The 23,952-nt window shown below is 38.3% G+C and overlaps 1 protein-coding gene across 1 annotated transcript in view; it reads left to right on the top strand.

Annotated features, from left to right (window-relative positions):
• The window catches only part of LOC117707158 (EGF-like and EMI domain-containing protein 1), a 530,582-nt gene that overhangs the window by 417,882 nt on the left and 88,748 nt on the right, over positions 1-23,952 (top strand). The window contains exon 6 of the mRNA XM_076932235.1: positions 20,680-20,802. Within this exon, the coding sequence (XP_076788350.1) occupies positions 20,680-20,802 (123 nt within the window). The remainder of the gene's footprint in view (positions 1-20,679; positions 20,803-23,952) is intronic.

Raw genomic sequence — 23,952 nt, 5'->3', positions numbered from 1 at the left:
CAAGTGCTGGGATTAAAGGCGTGCACCACCACCGCCCGGCGTGACAAATATTCTTTACATTGTATTTTGTTATCAAAATCCTTGTTTTTTAACCATCTTTAGTGATTGAAAGTTTATATATAGCAGTCTGGAATGACATTTGGGTTCTATTAGAGACTGTAAAACATCTGCCCACGTCTTTCTGGCTTTTGGAATCTCTGTTGAGGTGTTGGGTATAATTCTAATAGGTCTGTTGTTACATGTTACTTGGTCTTTCCCCCCACAATTTTTAATATTCTTCCTGTATTCTCTACATTTAACATTATGTTTATTATATTATGGGATGATTTTTTCCTGACCAATCTATTTGGCATTTTGTAAGCTTTTTTGTACATTTATAGGCATCTCTTTCTTTAGGCTAGTGAAATGTTTTATGATTTTATTGAAAATATTTTCTGGGCCTTTGAGCTGGGAACCTTCTCCTTTTTTTTTTTTTTTTTTTATTCCTGTTATTTTTAGGCTTGATCTTTTTATAGTGTCCCAGATTTTTTGGATGTATTGTGTCAGGAACATTTTAGATTTGACATTTTCTTTGACCAATGTATCAATGTCTTCTACTTAGCTTCTATGCCTGAGATTTACTCTTCCAACTCTTGTGTTCTGTTGGTGATGCTTGCATCTGGAGTTCCTGCTCACTACCCTAGATTTTTTGTCTTCAGGATTCTCTCAGTTTGTGATTTCTTTATTGCCTCTGATTCCATTTTAGTGGTTGAGAAGTTTTATTCATCTTCTTCACTTATTTGATTATATTTTGCTGTATTTCTTTAGGGGATTTATTAATTTCCTATTTAAAGGTCTTTATCATCTTCATAAGAATAGATTCACTGTCCTTTTCTTGTGCTGTGGATGTGTTGGAATATCCAGAACTTGCAGTAGCAGGATAGCTGGGCTGTCGTGGTGCCATGTTGCCCTGGTTAATTGTGTTTTTGTGCCAGCCTCTATTCATCTGAATTTTGAGGTCATTATAAGTTTAGGTATTGTTTTCTGAATTTATCTTTGTTATAAGAGTGGTAAATATTGAAGTTTGTTCTTGAAATTCAACAATATGTCTTGCTTCTAATATGACTCGAGCTATTGAGGAAGCTAAATAAAACTCTCAAAAAGGCACAGAGATAACCCATATATATATATATATATATATATATATATATATATATATATGTATGTCACATATCATATATATCACATATATATATGATATGTGACATACATGTTGACTGGCAGGCAGGTGCCATTGGCGATTTCAGGTCTCCAGTTTTAGTGTCAGGAATCAAGCAATTCATTCTTGCAATGTAGAGATTTGTGTCTGTGGTAAGGTACTGGTGAGGTTTCTCTTTATTATGCCACTGTCTTCTGATTACTGTTTCCTTTACCATGGGGTAACCACTGGAATCAGTTCTAGGCGATTGTTTAGTATTCCAAGCATTTAAAAAATATATACTGTGCATATGTTCTTAATATTTACTTAAATGAGAAAACATATATAGAAATATCATATATGCTATATGTGTATTTAATGTACATCTTTCTGTCTCCACTGTATAACTTGGCATGTAGTTGTATGTTTGTGTATGTATGTATGTATTATTATATTGTCATAGACATATCTCTTTCTACTCTCAACTTAGCACAGACTATAGTAATGTCAATTTATTTAAATAAATGTACATTATACATCTACAATTTTTACATAATATTTTATAACTCTACTATTTTTACTTAACAATGCTAAAGCACATAAATAAATGTTCCTTGGATGCATTGTTTTGATTTATCACAATCCATTTATTTTGTTAAATAGATGGATAAACTTTTTTATTCAATTCACCCTGAAGCTTAAATTTTTCAATAGTTTACTATTCTTACTTAAATATTTTGACTGAAATATTAATTGCAAAGTACATGCATCATAACTTAAAATATTGTATGTTGTTCTTTTTATATATCCTTTTTCTGGGAGGTAGCCCCTTCTGTGCTTTCTGTCTTTTCTAAGAATTTAAGTTTCTCTGCAACACTGTGTCACACAGAATAGCTAGTGCTAGCTTCTCCATACAAGGCAGGATTCTATAAATTAACATCTCCCCGAAAATGAAGTTTATATGTTGGGTTAAGCATCCCATTTTTGAGATTGCATTATAAAGTCCTGACCTACTATATCTCATTCTTCCAATTCCCAATCAATGTCCATTCAAGCAGAGCACTAACTGCTTCATAAGCTAAATGAGACTGCCTTTTTCCAGCTGATAATTCTTGCTACAGCCTCTGAAGCATCAAGTACAAATTTCAAGAGACTTCGTCCCTAGAAAAATTCACTGTTATCAGCTGGAATCCAGGCAGCCTGCGCTTGCCTTTTGAGTGTTACTGGTCTGTATTTTTGCCATCTCTTTCATTTCTGCTGCCTTTGTGCATCCACAAAATCACATTATGGACTGCAGTGCAAGAACAAGCATAGGGGCCAGATGCATGTTTTCTTTACCAAAACACTCCAGCCTCTACAAAATTCTCTTCCTTGTTTAATTCCCACTGAGAGCCTCACTTTGTTGTGCTTGCCTGCAGTCAGAAACTCTACACTGATAAACCAGGAAATGTGTTTCCCTTCCATTATCTCCCAGTGCTGAAAATGGGCTCCCTTGCTGAATCAGGTTCACTCTGAGAACTTAGGAAAGATGTAAATCTGGGTTCATTTGGCAACATTGGTTGGACTCCCTCTAACAATGACTCCCTGTATTCTCTTCCCCACACCACCAGGTCTTTTCAACTGATAAAGTGTCTCATAAGTGAATATTTTATCATACTTTAAAAATATTAACCAAGGTACTTTATTAAACGTGATCATTTTATAATTGTGAATATAGTTTACTTTTTCACTAATATGCCTATCCTGGGATGTGCTGTGCCCCAGATAATAAGTGTGTCACCCCTTTACATTTTCACAATATATAGATAATTTTACGTAGCAGGAGGTGATGGCCAAAGAGCACTGGGTTCCTGGCTGAAGCAAGGGGACTTCATCTGCCTCTATTATTATCTGTAGAACTTGACCAAACCACTTAATCCACTTCAGCTTCATTCTGAATGTGTATCTCATGTGGGGCTGATAGTTCACTTTCCCTGACTTCACAAGAACCGAACAAATGTCAAATCACTTTGGAACTGATTAATGCAAATTATAGCTAGCAAAAATTAATGATCTGTGTTCCCTGCCCTTAATGAGCTTATATTTCAGCGGAGAAGAATATGAAAGTATTTGTGAATAGTTGTAGAGCGATGTATAAAGTACTTAAGGGAAAAGGGCAGGATAATACTGTAGAAGTTTTCCTAAGAATTAAACTATGTCTAGTGGGGCACTCTAAAGAAGTCTTTATAGAAGATAAAAGTTTCAGCTGAGAGACAGAAAAGTAAGAGGAGAGAATTTTTGATATGAATAAAGGGAAAGATCACTCCCAGTGCAGGCTTTGAGTGAGTCAGGACATGGAGTCAGCAAAAGGCCTTTGTAATAATAAGTAATATAGTCTATTTGGAACCCTGAGCACATAAAGTAAAACTTATACTTAAGTGTAGGTGAAATGGAGTATCTACTACAAGGCCAAGAACTGGCTTGGGTGTCAGAATTCTGGTATCCATTCTGCATATTTTAATGGCACACTCAAATTCTGGAACTTACCAGTGGATCTATGTTTCTAAAGCAGCTGGTAACAACTAGATGACAGTAAATGAATTGATTTGACCCATGGTGTACTTTGTTTCTAGTGGAAAAGCTGATATATGGATAAATTTTGACCAAGCAGTTTTGGCAGTGTGAGGGCTATAACTATACCACCATAGGGGGTTCAATGAAGCAGGGGAGGGAGCTGCATGTGATTGATGGGCTTTGCAGTGCCTATGGGAAGGTATCAGTAGAAGCAGAGAGTGCATTTGAAAGATGGAAGATGACACAACCAATGGCAAAAGAAGGATGAAGGCTGCTGGGAACACCTGGAAGGATGGAAGGCACTGAGTAGGGATTTAGTTTGAGCCCATATGGAGAAGGGGAAGAGGAATGGAAATTGAACACTCTGCTGCAGAAGCAAGATAACAGTTAACTGTTCTCAGCTAGCTCAGAGGGTCACAGTAGGATGAAGCAGAACATAAGAAGTGAACAGTGAGAGCAGAGTGGGTCTCAAAGTTGACACACACAGTGCAAAGTGAACCTGGGCCTCTCACTCATCAGAAAGTCAGGGTACATCTTGCTAAAGGTATTTAGTACAATAGAAATATTATCTCACATCCTTCTTCCTCCCTTCTTCAATGTCAAGGTGCTCTTAAGCTCTCCTTGTGCTTTCTGGGCATGAGGAAGCTTGAGGTAGGAGAGGTTTTGGCTATCCACAATTACACCAGATCTTAACACAGGAACTGACTTGGAACATGAAATCAGTCCCTCACAGCCTGTCAACATGTGCTGGATCCAAAATAACTGGACTGATGCCAAGTGACAAACCTCTTCACTGAGACTGCTATGTTATTGGCTTGATTGGACAGAAGGAAGCTCAGCCTGCTAAGGGGTTAGTCAAGTGTGTTGTGCTGTTTGCCTACAGTGAAGCTGACTGCTACTATAGTCTGCTGCCATACTATAAAGAAACTTCTTCACGCTGATCCCTCCAGATTATGAGCAAAAAGGACTGGAGCTTAGACACCTTGATTAATTCTACGTAACTCTTACCCTTTCTTTAAATCTAAGCTTTGTGTTGGGGCTCCATGGATGGACTTCTGTATGGGGTTATAAATGAACCTTTTTGTTCCTCTTCTTGAAGTGGCCACTTTGAGGAAATCTTCTGTTTTTCACTATTTCTTTAATCTTTTTTAAAACTTTATCTGCATTTACTTTATGCCAAATTTATTCCCGTGCCATGAGTTTTTGTTTCTTCAGTTTCTTCTGGGATACCTTTTTGTTCTGTGCAACCTCCTCTTCTGGCTTTGGAACAATCTGTTCCTTCTCAGTGAGGACCATCTCAATGTGGCAGAGAGAGAGATCAATCTAGCCATGAGCTCTGTAGGTTCGTCAGCGCATCTTTGGTGCCTTGTCCACCTGGATGTGTTCAATGACTAGAGAATCAATGTCTAAACCCTTAAGTCCAGCATTACTCCCTGCATTTTTAAGCACGTGAAGCAAAAATTCAGCACTCTTTTTGGCCACCGTCTCTGTGTCCAGCCCCACCATTTGGCCTGGGCCCACCTACCAATTCCACCATTATACCTCCAGAATGACACACATTGCTTCTTTAAAGTGACTTCCTTCAGATATTTGGTAGCTTTGTGGATATGCATACCCTTGATGGCCTGGGCAGTTTCCCGGGTATTTTTAAACATGAAGGTTTGAACCTCTTAATTTACATAATTTTATGGGTTTTTCTGGGTCAAGAGAATAGGGAACCATATTCACTGGTCACCTCTAGCTGATTACAGGAAGAGGAATCTATGAAGGGTGGATGGCTGGTCATGTACTGTTCAGTCATGGCTACTGGGGCCATGACTCTGATACCAGTAACAAATAACATTAACAAAAGCAGCCACCATGAACAAAGGGGAAACTTGGAGAATAAAACCTACACAAGGTCCTTCACCTACTTCACTTACTAATTGCAAATTTCAAGGTAAAAGTATTAACAATTTCAAGGGAGTAAACATGAGGCATTGAGAACTAGACATAGGGACCTTCTAAATCAGCTAAGTTATAGCCTGTGCAGTTGCCATGGCCACTTGTCCATGAGTTCAGGAGTGTCTCTCTCTCTCTCTCTGTGTGTGTGTGTGTGTGTGTGTGTGTGTGTGTGTGTACATATGTGTGTGCATGTGTGTCTATGTATGTGTCTGATATAACATTAAGAATACCCATCCCGCACCCTGCATAATTTAATGCAGAATCAACACGAGCAGAATAATGACATCTGATTTAATAGTGCTGTACTTGATCCCTTTGGAGAAAGAATAGTGAGTGGCACAACCACATTATAATATTGGCAACCTCTGAATGTTTTTGTATCTTCAACTTGACTTCTCCATCCAAAAGAAAATCAAAATATACATTGTTTGTCTGTCTTTGTATTACTCAGGGTTCTTTAGAAGAGTGATCCCCAACCTTCCTAATGGCGCAACTCTTTAAGCCAATTCCTCATGTTGTGATCTCCAATGATAAAATTGTTTTATTGCTACATCATAAATATAATTTTGTTACTGTTATGAATCATAATGCATATCAGATATGCAGGATATATGATTATAGGCATAATGTTATTGTACACTGTGTAAAGACTGCCTTTATGTTATTCAAATGCTCAATATTATGTAAATATCTTTCCCCAATTATTCCCTGATTGGTCAAGAAGCTGATCATGCAATGACTGAGCAGGAGAAAGACTAGGGCTGGAATTCCACCCAGTCCAGGGAGGAGAAAAAGCGAGAAGAACATTGCTTGACCAGAGCAATGTAGGCACTGCGGAAAGCTGTGTGTGCATCATTCAGAAGGGGCACAGCAGATAAGGAAAGGGTTCAAGGGAAAAGATTCTGGAGATGACTGTGGTTATGATACAGTCTGAGTGAATGTGTGGGTGAGTTAGTGAGGAAACGATGAGTTTTGAGAAATGTGATGAATACCATGGTGAAAGATAGACAGGAAGTCATACCAACCAGTGAGATTGTAACACACCAGAGCCTGGGGGTGCATCTGGGATGCAGTCTAGGTCTTGTCATGCTAAAACTTTCAAAAAACAGAAAAGCTCAATACTTTGGCCTAGAAAAGAAGCTTCGTTTTCGCCCACTGACTTAGAGTTTAATGTTCGTTTGTATCCATTTGCTTTAGACTAGATGCCGGGTAGCAAGTCATTACTAAATAGTTCTGTCGGAAAAAAAATTTAGAGCTAAAATTTTTAAGTTTCTTAAATTTGGATGACAGGTGATTGCTAAGTTTTTTTTCTCCTAGTTTGTTTGTCTGAGATTGATACAGAAAATGTGAAAAATAACCTTGCTGTACTCTAGTTGGTATATTTAAATATAACCAGTATTTTAATTTTTGCAAGTGTCACCTTTAAGATGTGGCATTCAGGAAACTTATGCTTAATTTGAAAGTGCTAATATTTCTGAGATAATTCAAAGCAGTATAGCATCAGATTATATATGAACTATTTTATAATAATAGAAGTCACTTTTAACTACAGGGTACGTGACTACTTTAAAAGTGAATACAATTATTTTAATGGATTTCTAATTAAATGCTTAAATCCTAAATAGTTTAAAGGTGCACTTTCAATTAAATTGATCTTTTTGGAGATTTCATTGAAGGGGGAAAAATAAGAAACAGAACAAAGAAAAGTAAATTTTAAAATCCAGCTTTTAGTATTTATAAATATCAGATAAAAAAGCTGTAGAGAAAGAACATAAGAATGAATTAAATTATAAGTAAAAGTATAAGCAGCCATTCTATCAAAGAGGAACCGTAAGTTACAGACCAGCATAGCTAGCTTTCATAGTGAAGAACAAATGGTAAAAGATGCCAAAGTTACTAAATGATTAAATTAATCAAACATTATGCAGCTTTTGTCTTTTTATTTATCTCATTTATGGTGTTTGTATGTTTTCAAAGACTCTTCTTCTGATGGAGAAACCACAGTTATGCAGCATTGTGCTGTGTGGATCTTTCTGGAATAAGCTCCCCAACACCAATGAGAGTAGAAGTGAGATGTCACCAGTGGATGGAAGCCAGGACAGATCCTGAAAGGTTTTCATCCCAGGGACAATTTGTATTCTTATGTTCTAAAATCACAAGGTAGGGAGGCAAGCAAACAAGAATTACAAACACGCTCAGGTCAGTCAGTGCGTTGTTGAGGGCAACAACCCATTGTCTCAGCTATTTCTCCAGGTCATTCTGTTCCAGGTGGCAAGTGAAGGAAGTCATGCTTGGCAAATAGGCAGTAGCAGGAGTACTTTAAGTAAATCACTGAATAAATCAATAAATAAGTATCTAACAATTGATCTTTTTACCTTATTTTACTTCAACTATAGACACTAAATCAGCTAACATCAACTGTCCACTCGGACTGCATTTTAAATTTTCTTATTATCTGGGGACATGGGGGTGTACTCCTTTAACCCTAACACTTGAGGACCAGAGACACTCACATCTCTGTGACTGTGAAGCCATGCTGGTCTACAAGTGATTTCCCAGGTCTGCCAAGGTGAGACTCCATCTCAAACGGACAAACAAACAAACAAGCACACAGACGTTACTTATCTACAACACAAATGAGCAGAGAGACACCTTCCAGACAGAGGACAAGACTGTCCCTCAGACATGTGATCACTGGCCAATACATCTAGACATTTGCTTAAGTGAGGCTTTCCTCTGAGATGACTGTAGGATATGTCGTGTTGACAGGCCAGGATAGCTAGGACTTGGCACTCTTTCTTTCTTAGCCTGCCTCAAGTAGTAGCAACCATTTATGCTTTCTCCTGAAGGAGAGAATCCCATCCTGCTTTAGTTAATTTGCTTGTGCTTAGTAAGGTTACCTGCTCCTGGGGTCTGTATTATTATCTGTATACAGCTAATCCAATGCATCCTCATTTATCAGAAACTTAGAGAATTATATTTGTTTTAAATAATGGGATTATTGTTATGAACATAAACTAAGAGAGCTCATCCTTCACGCTGTTAGTATCTAACGAAGCCAACACAGAAATTAAACAAATGTGCACATGATAAGCTCTATATGGACTTTTGAGTAAATAACTCCAAAAGAAGACTATTCAAAAATATGGCGTACAGTTGGATATCTATAGGATGAACTGGAAATCATGAGGTCAAATAAGAAAAAGTTAGGTGAGAGACACAAATGGGACTGGAAGCACAGATCTGGCAGAAGTGAGGTTATGCAGGAGTTGACCACTATTTTTTTATTTTCAAAACCTCAGTATGATGCATTAGGAAGAAAATCTATGGAAGAATTTATTAGGGCATTCCAATCATCCATGAAGGTTAAATTAGCAAGACAGTGATGACTTGAAAGAAATAGATTTGACATGTAATGGAAAATAAGTCTGCTATGATGAAATGTAGGATTAAATTGGATGTGGGTGATGGTAACTGTCAAGGATGGATTCCCAAGGCCTACACATATCAATAGATGGTAGCTGGAAAATTCAGCTTCCATTTGTCTCCTGATCTTTATCCATATTCTCAGATGCCTAGTAGGTATCCTCTATTTCCAATCTCACTTGGCCATCAAACCATTTATGTTCAAAACTGAACTATCCTTTTAATATCGAAAGTTTTCTTATTGTGCTATTTCAGAGGCTGCCATAACCATCCATCCAATTGCTCAAGGCAATTGACCTTAACACACTCCCTTCCATCAACTCCACTTAACAGCTAAGTCACATTCATTTCCTCTCTTTACATCGTTTTGTATCTGCCTGCATCTCTCTATATCTACAAGTAGTAGCTTAGGTCAGCTCTTTGTTAACATTCATACGTATTTTGACACTAGTGATTGACGGGCAACTCTGGACTCAGCTTTCTGCCTCTTCATCTTTTCCCTTGCTGTTGTCCATCATGTATGGAGTGAAGCCATTATCTCCAAGCATGTCATGAAAATGGCCCTCCAGGGTCAAGTCTCAGTAGCATTTCTAACATAATCTTTTTCTACTTTAACCCTTACTTTACTGAACTATTGCATTTTCTATGAAGTGAAAACATCTATCCGTAGCACAAAGAAACAAATACCTGTGTACTCTTTGTACTCTTTGGTGTACTCTCATGGTTCTGAAAGGTCTTCCTGGTGTTTTTCCTACATTGTTTTTCTTTTTTCTTTTTCTAGGGTATCCATTTTTATTGTTTAGTGAACCTCCTAACCAGAAATTGAGTAAACATTTATTTTTTTGTTTGCGTTTGAGAAACAGATTCTCTGTATCCTTCTAGTAGATAGCTTGATCAGTGCTCACAATGCCACATAAACAGACTTTAGAGATCTGCCAGAGTCTGACATGTTTAGAGGGAGATGCTCACAGCTAACCATTGAACTGATCAAGGGGTTCCCAATGGAGGAGTTAGAGAGAACACTGAAGGAGCTAAAAGGGTTTGCAGCCCCATGAGGAGAGCAACAATACCAACCAACCAGGGCTCCACAGGGTCAAAACCACCAGCCTGGGAGCACATAGGGATGGATTCATGGCTCCAGCTGTATATGTAGGGGAGGATGGCCTTGTCAGGCATGGATGGAAGAGGAGATCCTTGTTCCCATGAAAGCTGGTGTGAGGGAATTCGAGGGTGGAGAGGTGGGAGTCGGGGATAGGTGGGGGCACATCCTCATAGAAGCAGGAGGAGGGGGTATGGGGTAGGGGGTTCCTGGGTGTGTGTGAGGGGTACGTGATGAAGGGATAACATCTGAAATTTAAATAAAATATCCAATAAAAAAGATATTAACTGGTAGGTACCATATTTAAAAAAAAAAAAAAACAGTTTGACAAGTTCTTAGCACTTGTTGTGCAGAATGAACCAGGTTTGTCACTAATACTCAAGTGCATTAGATATTTAGTTAGTTAGTTAATTTATTTATTATTTATTTTTATTTAAACAAGGATAGTTCTGGGGTCCAGGATAACCTCAAACTCACTATCTAGTCCAACCTGGCATCTAGGTCAAGATCCTTATACCTGTTTCCTGACTAACATTACATGTGTGTGATAGCAAGCATATACATCATGAATGTCTTGATGAAATATAATTTTTCTAATAAACTATTTGAGTATAACTGCAAATTATATACCCTTAATGATCCTCTTGTTAACAATCTAACATGGTTTGAACATGCCTGGCCAAGGAAATGGCACTATTAGGTGTGGCCTTGTTAGAAGAAGTGTGTCACTGTGGGGGTGAACTTTGAGACCGTGCTTCTAGTTGCCTGGAAGCCAGTTTTTCTCCTCTTTGGCTTTGGAACAAGAGGTAGAACTCTCAGCTGCTTCTCAAGTGTCACACTTGCCTGGATACTAGCATACCTCCCATCTTGCTGACAATGGACTGACCCTCTGAACCTGTAACCTAGCTCCAATTAAATGTTGTCCTTATAAGAGTTGCCTTGATCATGGTGTCTCTTCACAGCAATGGAAACTCTAACTAAAAGACTATCTTAATGATCAGAGAGACATTACATCTTTTTTCCTCATTATTTAATTATTTAATTAATTAATTTACTTTATATTCCCATTGCAGTTTCCAGACTTCCTCTCCCTCTTCTCCTCCTAATCCCTTCCCCTCTTTACTCTCCCCCTTATCTCCCCTTCCTTTTCTCTGAAAAGGAGACCTTCCTTGGATACCTGCTTTGGCATATCAAGTCGCAGAAGGACTAGGTACATCTTTTACTACTGAACCTAGGCCAGGCAACTCAGTTAGAGGAAAGGGGACCAAAGACATGCCTCAGAATCAGAGAAATCCTTCACTCCAATTGTTGGTTCCACATGAAGACCAAGGTGCACATCTCTTACATTTATGTAGCAGGCCTAGGTCCATCCCATGCATGCTTTCTGGTGGTTCAGTCTCTGTGAGTCTTTATTGGACCAGGTTAGTGGATTTTTGTAGGTTTTCTTGTAGTGTCCTTGACCTCTCTGGCTCCTTCAACTCTTCCTCCCACTCTTCCACAAGATTCCCTAAGCTCAGCCTAATGTCTGGCTGTGGTTCTTTGCATTTGTTTTTATCAACTGCTGTGTGAAGCAACTCAGAGGACAATTATACTAGGCTTCTGTATATAAGTATATAGTATAAGCAGAATATCATTAATAGTGTCAGGGGTTGACTTGATCTTGTGGGATGGGCCTCATGTTGGGCCAGTCATTGGTTGTCCATTTCCTCAAGTTCTGCTCTATGTTTATCTGTATATATCTTGTAGACAGAACAAATTTTGGGTCAAAGGTTTGTTGGTGTGTTGTGTCCCAATTCTTCCACTGGAGTTCTTGTCTGGTTACAGGAGGTATCCATGTCATGTTGCTAGGTGTTTTAGCTAGGGTCACCCTCCTATTTCTCTGGGAGTTTCCCTTGTCCCAGGTTTCTAACTTGTTCTGGAGATGCCACTTCATTTCAAATATCTCTCCCAGTTCTTGCTTTCTCCATTCTCTACCCACTTCATCCCTTTTATTCCTATCCCCAGCCCTCCCTCACCCAATCCCCTCCCTCCCTCCACACCCAATATCTAATTTTTCCCCTTCTTGGTGGGATATCTCCTTGGACCCTCTTTGTTACTTGCCTTCTTTGTGTCTGTATTTTGTCGCATGCTTCTCCTGTACTTTATGGCTAATATTCACTTATAAGTGACTATATACCATGCACAACATATTGTTTTACAAGTAAGTGCTGTATTTGAACTGGTGACTTTCTCCTATTCACTCATTGTACAACATGTGTATTTTGTAGCACTTTTGTTTGTAAGCAAGAAAATAATACGCATCAAATGCTCAAAGAGTCAAAGACGTCACAGAACACTTCACTGAACAGTTGGAGATACAGATAACTTTAGGCTCTCTCTTAGTTATTGCTCTATTGCTGTGAAGAGACATGATGACGAAGGCAACTTTTATAAAAAAAACGCTTTTAACTGGGAGCTTGCTTACAGCTTTAGGGAATTCGTCTATGATCATCATGACAAGAGGCAAACAGACATGGTGCTTGAGCAGTAGCTGAGAGTTTTACACCCTAATCCGCAGGCAGCAAGCAGGAGTGTGACATAGGGCCCAGTGTGGATTTTTGAAATCTCAAAGCCTACTCTTAGTGACATACAAACTCCAAAAAGGCCACACCTCCTAATTTTTCCCGAACAGTTCCACAAACTGGACCCCAAGCTTTCAAACATAGGCAGTTATGGAGGCCACTCATTCAAAACCACAGCAAGCTCTGTCTGTGGTTCTCCGTGAGCCATTCAATTCTGTCCCACCCATTGATTGCACCCATAGGTTGGATCACACCTAAAGTTTTTTTTCAAATGCCAAAAATCTCTTCAGATTGTTTAATATGAAATATCTTCTGAAACTCAGTACAACAAAGTAGTTGCTAAATAATATGCACTCAATTTAACCATTTGAGAAAATATAAAATATTTGATAATATTACAACTTAAGATATCTGCATATAGCTTTCTTTTTATTTAATGTTTTATTGATTCTTTGTGATTCATGCTCTCCAATCCCACTCATCTTCTTGTCCATTGAACCTGCTCCCCCCTTGCAACTTCCCCACCAAAAGAAAAGAGTCTTGTGGAAATTGTCCTTTATCATAGAGTGTCCCATAGCATACCCTATTGTCCACACTTATTATTCATTAAAATGAGTCACTGGTCTGGTTCGAAGCTTCTGGCTTCTGTTACGCTGGATCCTTACTAGGACTCCTCTAGGATATCCTGTTGTTCTGGGTACCATGGAGATCTTGTAGGACCAGGTACTCCAGCACTTCATAGACAGGGTACATGTTGTGGTGGGCCAACTCAAATACTTGGATCTGGATCTGCATGTTTTCTGAGCTACTTAGCCTACCAGCTTTTCCACAGACGCACCACCAGGGCAAGCTCCAGTGTCCTTAGTGCTAACTATATTGTGCTGTCCAGGTAAGATACAAGGCCTGCTCTCCTAAGTACCACAGCTGATGAGGGCCATGGCCAGCTCTCCCAGTTGCCACAGATGGCCAGGGGCAGGGGTGGGACATCTCTCCCTCATTTTTGTCCCCACAGAGCAGATGAATGGCAAGGCCAGCTTTCTCTTGCTCACGCCTTCATGGCTTGCTTTTTCTGAACTGCTACAACCAGAGTTAGTTGTACTGTGTTTCCTGAGGGAAGTGTGAGGTCCCCTCTCCTGAGAACTGCAGGTGGCAGATATTGCTTTCCTATTCTCATGGCTTCAGGGCCAGCTCTCCTACAATGCCCTGGTAGGGGATAGAGTCATCACTTCACAGAATTCAGAGATGCGCATAACCTTAGGTGACCACAATGCTCCTTCAGGGTCATAGACCCATACAGGGCCCTGTGACAGCATGTACCTCACTACAGTCTTAGGTGGCACGGTTGGCTACTCACATCAGGCTTTTCCTCACTACCCTTGAATCTTCAGCTCCACCTTTCTTCATTGTCAACACATTCTTCTGCTTCCTTTTCTCTTCCATCTCTCCACCACTTACTTGTTCATCTTAGTGACATCCAGGGCCTCTGAGTTCCTGGAGTCATCTCAGGAGTGCTATGCCCAACCCCTGCTGTGTGCCACCAAGCAGGGGATCATTTTGAGTGTAGCTTGCCCACCTGGGTCTGCATGACACCAGGCTATAACTCAACTTAGGTTTGCTCTGCCTGCTGGGGATTCAAAGTGCCAGTCTGGGAGTCATCTTGGGCTTGCTCTGCCAACCCGGGCTACCTGAAACTGTTCTGGGAGACATCCCCAGCATGGTCTGCCTGCCTGGCACCATGATCCTAGGCAGGAGTGATCTTAGGGAGTGCTTTGCCCATGGCACCTACTTGGGGTCAGGTAATTCATTCTTAATGAGAGAACTGCAGGTAAAACAAAATCCAGTGATGGTATTGTCAAATAAAGTCTACCTGAATATGAAAGGGGATCCCTCCATCTCACATAAACCACATGGATTCTTTGAAACAGCATAGGTGAAGCCCTTCAAGGGATTTCTAAAGGTTATTACAAATGAAAGGAGAAAATCAGATACTCAACATTACTGTAGGTATGGTTTAAATTTGTAGCAGGCAGACACTCAACATTACTGTAGGTATGGTTTAAATTTGTTCATCCGCAAATATAGGAATTATTTTGTACCCTGTTTTATTATTGTTGTTGTTGATAGCTTCTTTTTTGTAGAGTACACTTTGAATCTATTCTTTCAGTTTCCACTGCCCAGATCCTCCCAATCTTCTTACCCACCCAACTTCCAACTTCATGTTCTCTCTTTCTCTCTCTCTCTCTCTCTCTCTCTCTCTCTCTCTCTCTCTCTCTTTCTCTCTCTCTGCCTCCTCCTTTCTCTCCCTCTCTTTCTCTCTTGCTCAAAAATAAATCAAAACAAACATAAGGACAAAAAAATTACTAAAATGCAGAAAAAACCCACAAAAACATGAAGTCCATTTTGTGTACATCTTTCAATCAGATTGCTCTTTTAGGTCTCAGGGTTTGTAGCTGTGTGATATTGAAGATTATTTTTTCCCCCAGTAACATTCAGAGTTTCTTTCCAGTATCATGAATGCCAGTCTGTAGGGGTGAAGCAGGTAGTCGGTCAACAGCTCCATTTCTCCATGTTTAATGACATAAGTAAGTATTGTCTCCGGCTACAGAACCTTACCATCACATTGTAGACAGTAACAGATAGACTTGACAGCAGTCTATGATGTTTGGTGGGGGTCTAAGGGATGGCTTTTCTCAATGATTCAATAAGATAGATCCTATTTCTGTCCTTGGAGGTTTCACTTGTTAACATAAGATGCCCAGTTGAGGTATTGTCTCCTCTTTATAGGGCATCTCCATTTAAATTTCGTTCATATGTATATATTTTAGGAAGCTCCTGTGGTTGCACATTTCCATGTGGTTTTTCAAAAGGGTTGTTCCTTATACTTCCCAGCTTTACTTTATCCTCCTATACCTCTCCTTATTTAATTCTCTATTTTAATTTCTTCTTTATTCCTTTATAACATTATACTCTATTTCCCTTTCCTTAACCCCCCCTCCTTACCTAACCTCTGAGTTATTCTAAAGAAAACACCTGTATCTAAAGCTTAAAAGCTGTTCCTCATATAAGACAAAGTCTGCACTATTTTTCGTTTGGAATCTGGGTTTACCTCACATGGGTGTTGTTTCTAGCTCTACCCATTATATTTTTATTTATGTGTATGTGTGTCTGTAAAACATGCTATGTGTTTACCATGTGTGTGGGTACTGGAGGCCAGGAGAGGGTGTCAGATCCTCTTGAACTGGAGTTACATGCTATCAGGTGCTATCCTGTGTGGGTGCTGGGAGTGTGGGTGCTGCAAGTGCTCTGAGCTGCTGAGCCATCTCTCCAGCCCTGGGACTATTTATTTTCAATCAGCAACTTTCTGAGAAAAGTATATTATGGGGGCAAGTGAAAGACTAATTTGCTTTACTTTGGTTCTCAGGTAAATGGTCACACAATCTAAACAAAAAAATGACAGGAAACAATTTCAATTGTACCGTAACGAAAGTGGCTCATTGTTCTCTCAGAGAGCTTTCATGGGCAAAGCACATTTGATAATAATGTGAATTCTCTTAAGCTATTATATTCTGTGGCCATCTGGGGAAATAGTTTGGAGGGCAAAACCAGCAGAAAATATATTAAAAGGAAAAACAACAGACATAGTTGATTGTTTTTGACAGTCTCTTACAGTATTATATCCAGGGTCTATATCACAGTGATAATACTGAAAAAAATTTCTAATGACTTTATCACTGTTCTCAGCAGTGTCCGGAGGTTCCAATTCCAAGGGCAGGCTTTCTGTAGGCAACCGATGTGAAGACAGAACTCGGAGAGTTTTGTGAGAAATTGTTTCTTCACGTGAAGTACACTTGATAATAACATTTTAATGTAATATTGACATTTCTGGTTTTTAACTCTGTTGGGCAGAGTCTGGAGGGAAAGAAAATTTCCTGAGGTAGCCTCAGCATGAGTGTCTAGCATCATGACAGCTCAGCTCAGATTTGTCTTAAATAAGACACACTCCAAAAGAAAAGATCTAAGATTTCCTTCATTCTTTACAGAAGCCGATTGGATTTCATAAGAAATGGTATGACATTCTCTTGCTATGATTCTTAGAGTGACTACATTGACACTTTTGGTAGTCAATATTTGTAGGTTCCTGATGAATAAAATATTCAATAATTTCAATTATTGTAGTATATGTCTATATATGAAAATATATGTGCATATACAGATATATATGCCTATAATCTGATTGGTGTACTGATTTAAACATGTGGACTGGTTTGGTCTAATTTGGTAAAACTCCTGTGAGATTGAGCCAGACCTTCACATCAATGGTCATCCTGACGTTGTGGTTGAACAGGAGCATCCTCATGCTTGTTTCTTGTGACCCACAAGCTAATTACATCCAGATCACCTTGGGTCTAGTTGTGTATGTGGGATCTCAGCTTGAAGCCCCAGGCCTAAAGAATCAGTGTCTGCATTTAACAACATCTCTGGGTAATTAAAGCTTTAACTATTCCGGATGATCCTGGCTCAGGCTGCACATTAGAATCACTTTGGTGCTTTTTTAACATTGTTTTCTTTCCCAGACCTAATAATAAGACCGATTAAATCAGACTAAAGTTGGAACCTTGGCACTGGCATTTCAAAATGCATGCCAAGTGGTTCTATTGTGCGTGCAGGTTTCAGAACTATTGATTTCACAATGTCAGAACAATCAGAAAACCTGCTATCATCTAAAAGAGGATAATAAAGGGAAAAAAGTCAAAGCAATACCTTCATGTTTGGTGGCACTTCACAAATGATTGAGTTTTTAACTTTTAATAAGTTTGGGTGGCTGCTGTGTGAACACAGGCTGCTATGTTTCAACCTGCCCAAGAGTCTGTGGCAAATCAAGACAAACACCGCATTACTACCCAACTAATGAAAGGAGGCTTGGGCTTTGTTTCTCAGCTGTGTTTCACTTGCCAACCATGTTGTCCAGCTCGACAGATCTAAATGCATACGTTACGTTTGCTGCAACTTTAGATGCTCCCCAATTCAGGCAGTTTTCATTTTATTTCCCCCTTCTCACATTGAGCCAAACAGACTCCTCTGAATTGTTGCTCACTCTTCCTGACCCACAGGCTCACTTCAAGATCTTGTGTTGCCAACTCTACTAGTTAATAACATACAATGACCTGTTGTTTTGTATCTACATATAAACCAAGAATTAACTGTTTATCCTGGAATGCTATGCATGAACAAATAAAATAACACAGTCAGTCATAGCACAGGACACATGAACCCCCTTATCACCCTATTTTATGGTGAGGAAGCAGTCTCCAGGAAGCAATTATGACTCAGAGATAAGTTCCAAAAGCAGAGTATTTTCTTTTACACTATGTGACTCAAAGAACATTGGGTATTTGATGTGTGGGTGTACGTGTGTTTGTGTGTGTGTGTTTATATGTGTGTGTTTATATGTGTGTTTGTATGTGTTTGTGTGTGTGTGTGTGTGTGTGTGTGTGTGTATACAGCATAGTAAATAGTTACAGGTAGACTAAGAATATAAATATGCCAAAGCTTATGTAGAGAAACTCACTGTCAAGACCATACCCATTATATCATGGGAGCATAATTAATGATTTTTAAAAATTTTTTCATAATCTCTGTGTCTTTGATAAGAAAATACTAAAACTTTGTGAGTATGCCATGAGAAGGTTATCAGCATAAACTTTCTTTTAAAGTTACTTTTGTCATATATTTATAGCATCTGTGTGGCTTCCTCTCTTATAACAAATGAGAGCTCCAGACATATGGTTAAAAATGTTGTCTAGGGTTTATAGAGATGTCTCAGCATTTAAGAGAACTGTATGCTCTAACAGAGGACTGGGGTCCTGTTCCCAGAACCCACATGGCATTGAGCAGTCTTCTGTGACTCCATTTTCAAGGGATGTGATAGCCTCTTCTGTAGCCACTATGTCCACACAAATTTTCATACAATGAATACACACAAGCATATAAAATTAAAATAAACTAATCATTAAAAATTTTCTAACACCTTATCCCATCAACTGAAGGTTTATTCTGTTATGGAGTACACCTGTCTTTTTCTCCCCGGAAGAAATAATTTATCCTTTTTTTACGCATTTTAAGACTCTTTTCAATTTATCTATACACATATAAAATGTTACCGTATGATTCATGAGATCCGTCAAGTAATTTATCATGGAAAATATGATATACTTGGGAATTAAATGTTTTCTTTATACATCCAAAATGAAAGACCCAGGTCTAATCTAGAGGTTGAGAGTTAAGATTCAGAATTATATAGCAACTCTTCAGAATAATGCCCTAAAGAGAGAAAGAAAAAAACTTAACCTGTATAAATATTAAATCTCTGCACAAAGAATAAGCAACAAATAGAGAATTCTGTTTCATCATCAATGTATATGAAAAAAACCTAGGGGCAAGCTATTACAGACTCAGAATGTAATAAAAATTCTTACATTTTGACATGTCAGTAATTTTTATCTATGAAATAAAATTTACTTTCAAAATACTAAGATGTTATTCAGGATATCTTATTTTTTTTTCAAAAGATATACTGAATTGTGAAAAATATAGTGTTACTTTTATTTCAGAAGAGACAGAATCAATACCTAGGAAGTTAAAAAACCCTTTTGTTACTTTTGGTCAAATATTCCTTCCCAGTCCTGATATCTAGACCTGGAGATGTGCAGTGATAGTCATCGTGTGCTTTCTCTGTGCCTTAGGAAAAAGCTAAAGCTAACTGTGTGGCACGTGACTCATATTTTAGGAAAGACTGTTAACATGAAATATCTTTTCCAGAAGGTTTGAGTTTTATGGCAATGAGAATCTAACTACTCCCTGCAATTCCACATCCCAAGCTAGGGATATCTGTTATAGTGAAACTTGTAAATGCTTTCCTTCCTTCCTCCTTCCCTTCCATTATGTAGCCTAGATTAACCTGAAATTTAAATTTCTCTTGCTTTAAAAGCCAGACATTTGTGATTACAAGCATCTACTATCATACCCTGATTTTAACTTACACAAGCCTCCAAACAAGACAGTTTAGATTTTTTTTTTTTTTTTTGGTTACTCATGGCAGCCTAAAATTGTACCTCTTCTAATTTTAAATATGTAATTAGTAATTGCACAAGGCAAAACAAACTGTAAGTGTGGATAAATGAAATGTTTTTTTTCAATGAGAAATCAATATCCTATTTGTGTATCCTGGTGGCATTTGCTACTGATAATAAAATTTAGGGGATTGTGAATTTTTCTTGATTATTTTCCATTTTATTCTAAAAGTGAATAACCAATCTCTTATACAAACATGGTGTTCCAGAAAACGGCCTTTTGACCAACAAGCTGAATCAGTGGGTCCAATGTATTGATGTTTTTCTGAGGCCACTAAGCCATGTTTTCATTTGAGTCATCTGTCTTTGCTCTGATGTCTACTGTAGCACATGAGAAGGAGACTCAAGGTCTTAACTCCATTCCTGGCTTTATTCAGTGTGGTCAGACCAAAAAATAGGTGTTTATCTACTGGTGTGTGCTGCTCCAGACAGAGTAGCTCATTGCAGTTCTCTCGTCCAATTCCTTCCCCCTAGGAATTATCTTTATCTCAGGGCTAATTAGCCAGTGTGTGAGGAACGGAAAATTGTGAGACAATCACAATGCTTGTGGCTTCTGCTCAAACAAACGAACAAACAAACAACCCAAAAAGCTGAGTATCATTTCCGTCTACATTTTCTTGTTGACATGGTGGAGCAAAACGGATCAAACAAGCATAGATTTGTGGTAATGGAGATGGTGCTTTTGTACAATATAATGCATACTGTGTATCAAAGAAATATTTGTACCACTTCTCTGAAGTTGACATTGGAATGACATTGTAATCCTGGCCATCTGTCTTCCTCCTGTAGATGTGAATGAGTGTGCCATGGTGAACGGAGGCTGCCAGCAGCGCTGTATTAACACTCTGGGCACCTTCCACTGTGAGTGTGACACAGGATACAGACGCCACGCTGACGGACGTACCTGCATAAGTGAGTAAATATTAGAGCCAGCTTGAAGCCATTTTCAATGAAAATCGACCTGCCCACGCAAGGGGCAGAAGAGAAAGATTTCTCTATTGTAAAAAATATCTATAGAAGCTGATGGCATTTGAGTTCAATTCCACATTGTGGGATATAAAAGGCATTTTTGCTATTAAAAGATAGGCAAAGAAGAAGAAGGAAATGCAGAAATTAATGTTTGCAATCACACCTTGATATTCCAAATATGTGATTATTTCTATATAGTGTATAATTTGGGGCATATTTGGTGAACTATAAATTTGTTTATTTATTACTTACACAAAAAGTATGATACCAAACTGAAATGATGGGAAACTTTAAACTGTGGTAATTACTATCTGTTGTATTCTCATGTAGAACTATACTCAAAAATAAATTTAAAACAAAAACTCAGTCATCAACACAATTATAATAAATTATATGTCAAAGAAGTTGAAGTTACCCACATGTACGTAAGACTACACATATTAAATATAGGTTACAAATGATCATTCATCACTTTATTTACATGATTTACGATTCATAGATTTCCTAAAATAAATAATATTTTTGTAAATGAAAAGTAATAGAGCTTAAAAACAATTTTTCTTGTGTGATTATCTACATTTTTGTTTTCACTTAAATAATTTGAGTAAAAGTGTTTTTATTTTTCACCAAGCCTTAATCCTCACCTGACATGATACTTTCCGGGTTTATCTTAGGTCCCTTTTTTGTTTAAAATAATCATTATATGAACAACATAACACCTGGTATGGGACAGTTTAATGGCTTTCTTTGTTTATATAAGTTTTATTGACCATGCTATTTTTATGTGATTGTTATTGGTAGCATAGGATATACTTTATATGCTACTTTGTTTAGTTTATAATATGAAATGTAGAATACAAACTGCTATTGTCAATTAGTGTATTAGTGTCAATACGTGCAGTTTGCTCTTGCTCCTCTGAGAGGAGGTCCAGGCAAAGTAGCAAAGATGCTGGTAGTCCTTACTCTGATGTTGATACGAGAAAGCCAGGTTTGAAAGTGTGAGAGAACAAAAGGATGGGGACAAAGGCATCTTTCAAAGTCAAGTGCAGACACAAATATTAGTCAGACCTAATATCAAGGAACTCAGATCAGTATGATGGTAGGCACAGAAAAAACACATGGTAAGACAGTGGCCCCGGCATGCTTATTTAATGGAAGCTTCCTCTCATTTTTTGAAGGATCAATGGCATTTCTATCCCTAGGACATGTGCTACTAACATTTCTTTAAAACACTGCCCAAAGTTGCAAGTCACGTCTGGGCAGAGGCAACATGAGATTGAGATATACAAATGAGAAATTTGTTGTTTCCAAACTACGCTAGGGAAATTTTTTTATCATGTGTAAGATCATCTTTTGAATTGGTGGTTTATATGAATCTGAAACACAAGATCATTGTGAAAAGAAGAAATAAACAGCAGGCATTGCTAACTTTAGACTGGGGCTACAGTTAGTTCACTAAACACTTAGAAGTCATTAGCTACTCCAACAAGCCACTCTTCTCTTTTTTGCCATCATGGTTATCGTGTTAATGACATTTGGTCAAAACTGAGCATCTATTAAATTGGGACATTAAGGTTTATCTTATTTATTTCTAGTCCTTTAACTGCATATATATGAAGCCACTATGACAATGACTTAACTTCTGCTCTGTATGTGGTTCTTTCTATTCAGAATTCCAGCATTGTATACAAACAAAATTTATTTCATACAATTAACAAGTGAACTAAGCTCATGTGAAATATAAACTCTGACCACACAGGACAGGGCTCCAAACCCTTGGCTGGCATCTACAGTAGCTGCTAGGCAGAACCCCACAAAGACTTTGCTGTGACAGAGGTTTTGATGCCTTTGCTGTGCACATTCAAGGAAACAGGGCTACAGGAAGACTGTTGGGGAGTTCTTTGGGAGCACAGTCACATCAACTTTTTTTTTATTTTTTATTAGATATTTTATTTACACTTCAGATGCCATCCCCTTTCCCCATTCCCCCCTTAGAATGCCCCTATCCCATGCCCCCTTTTCCTTTTTGCATTTATACATTTTTTTAAAATAATGTTAATCATAAGCTTTATAAGTTTGGAATTGTTCAATCAGAGGTGTAACCCACTGACCAACCTAGATATAACAACTATCTTTGACTGGTGGAGATACATGAATATCTGACTCCCTGTCTCCCCCCTCTTTCTCTCTTTCATCACCTAGCTTCTCCTCTCCTCCTTCTTCTCTTTACTCCTTTTCTTCCTCTCAGTACACCTCCTACCTTAGCTCCTCCTACACATCACCCTTCCTGTTAAAATGAAACTTTTCTCTCAAAATACAATTAGAGCATAATTATGCCAATTTGTACCAGTGAGGTACAAGATAGTCCTAATACCCCGTCCATCCTTTTGTTGACAAACCAGCACCTCTGTCATCTATCCTAACTAAAACATTTAGTTCTGAACCTGGCTTTAGGATGAATGTCAGCTGACAATCATCCACTCAAATCTTTTCTCTTAAGGTAAATAGCTATAAGTTTTCAACCCCGTCAGAAATCCAGAATGACTGAGTTAACTATAATTGTGGGAAGCACAAAGCATAGCTTCTAAAACTTAGCCAATTTATAGAGACCGCTGAACACCTAAAAAGCCCCTATACTACCGAACATTGGAGCATCAAATCTTCAGCCTTCTGGCCCAGAATCATCTGACAGACCTTAGTGATGCAGGATTATTAAGGACTGATTACTCTGTCTAGGCAGATATAATCAGTCGACTATTCTGCAAGTGTGTCCTTTTCTGGACAGTAATTTGTCTGTAGATGGAAAGAGGCAATTCTTGCCTAGTGGCTGTCACCACACAACTGGAGTAACTCCAAAGAAACTCAATTTCTTCTTAGAATCCACGACAGGAAGCTGTCAGGAGCAGACAGGTCTCTGATCAAAATGAACATTAATATATAAATATTTGTAATGTCAATTCTATGGACTTCTGACGTTTTGGAAACCAACTATACATATAAGGTAACCTGGACTGTTGTCTGTTAACTCCTCTCAGCTATTTCTAAATAAAATATGGAAAACACCCTAACAATAAACTCAAAAATATGAATTTG

This window comes from Arvicanthis niloticus, chromosome 4 (genome assembly GCF_011762505.2).
Source record: "Arvicanthis niloticus isolate mArvNil1 chromosome 4, mArvNil1.pat.X, whole genome shotgun sequence".
NCBI classification, from domain to species: Eukaryota; Metazoa; Chordata; class Mammalia; order Rodentia; family Muridae; genus Arvicanthis; species Arvicanthis niloticus.
The sequence above is the reverse complement of the archived record's forward strand: the minus strand, read 5'-3'. Positions and strand labels throughout refer to the sequence as shown.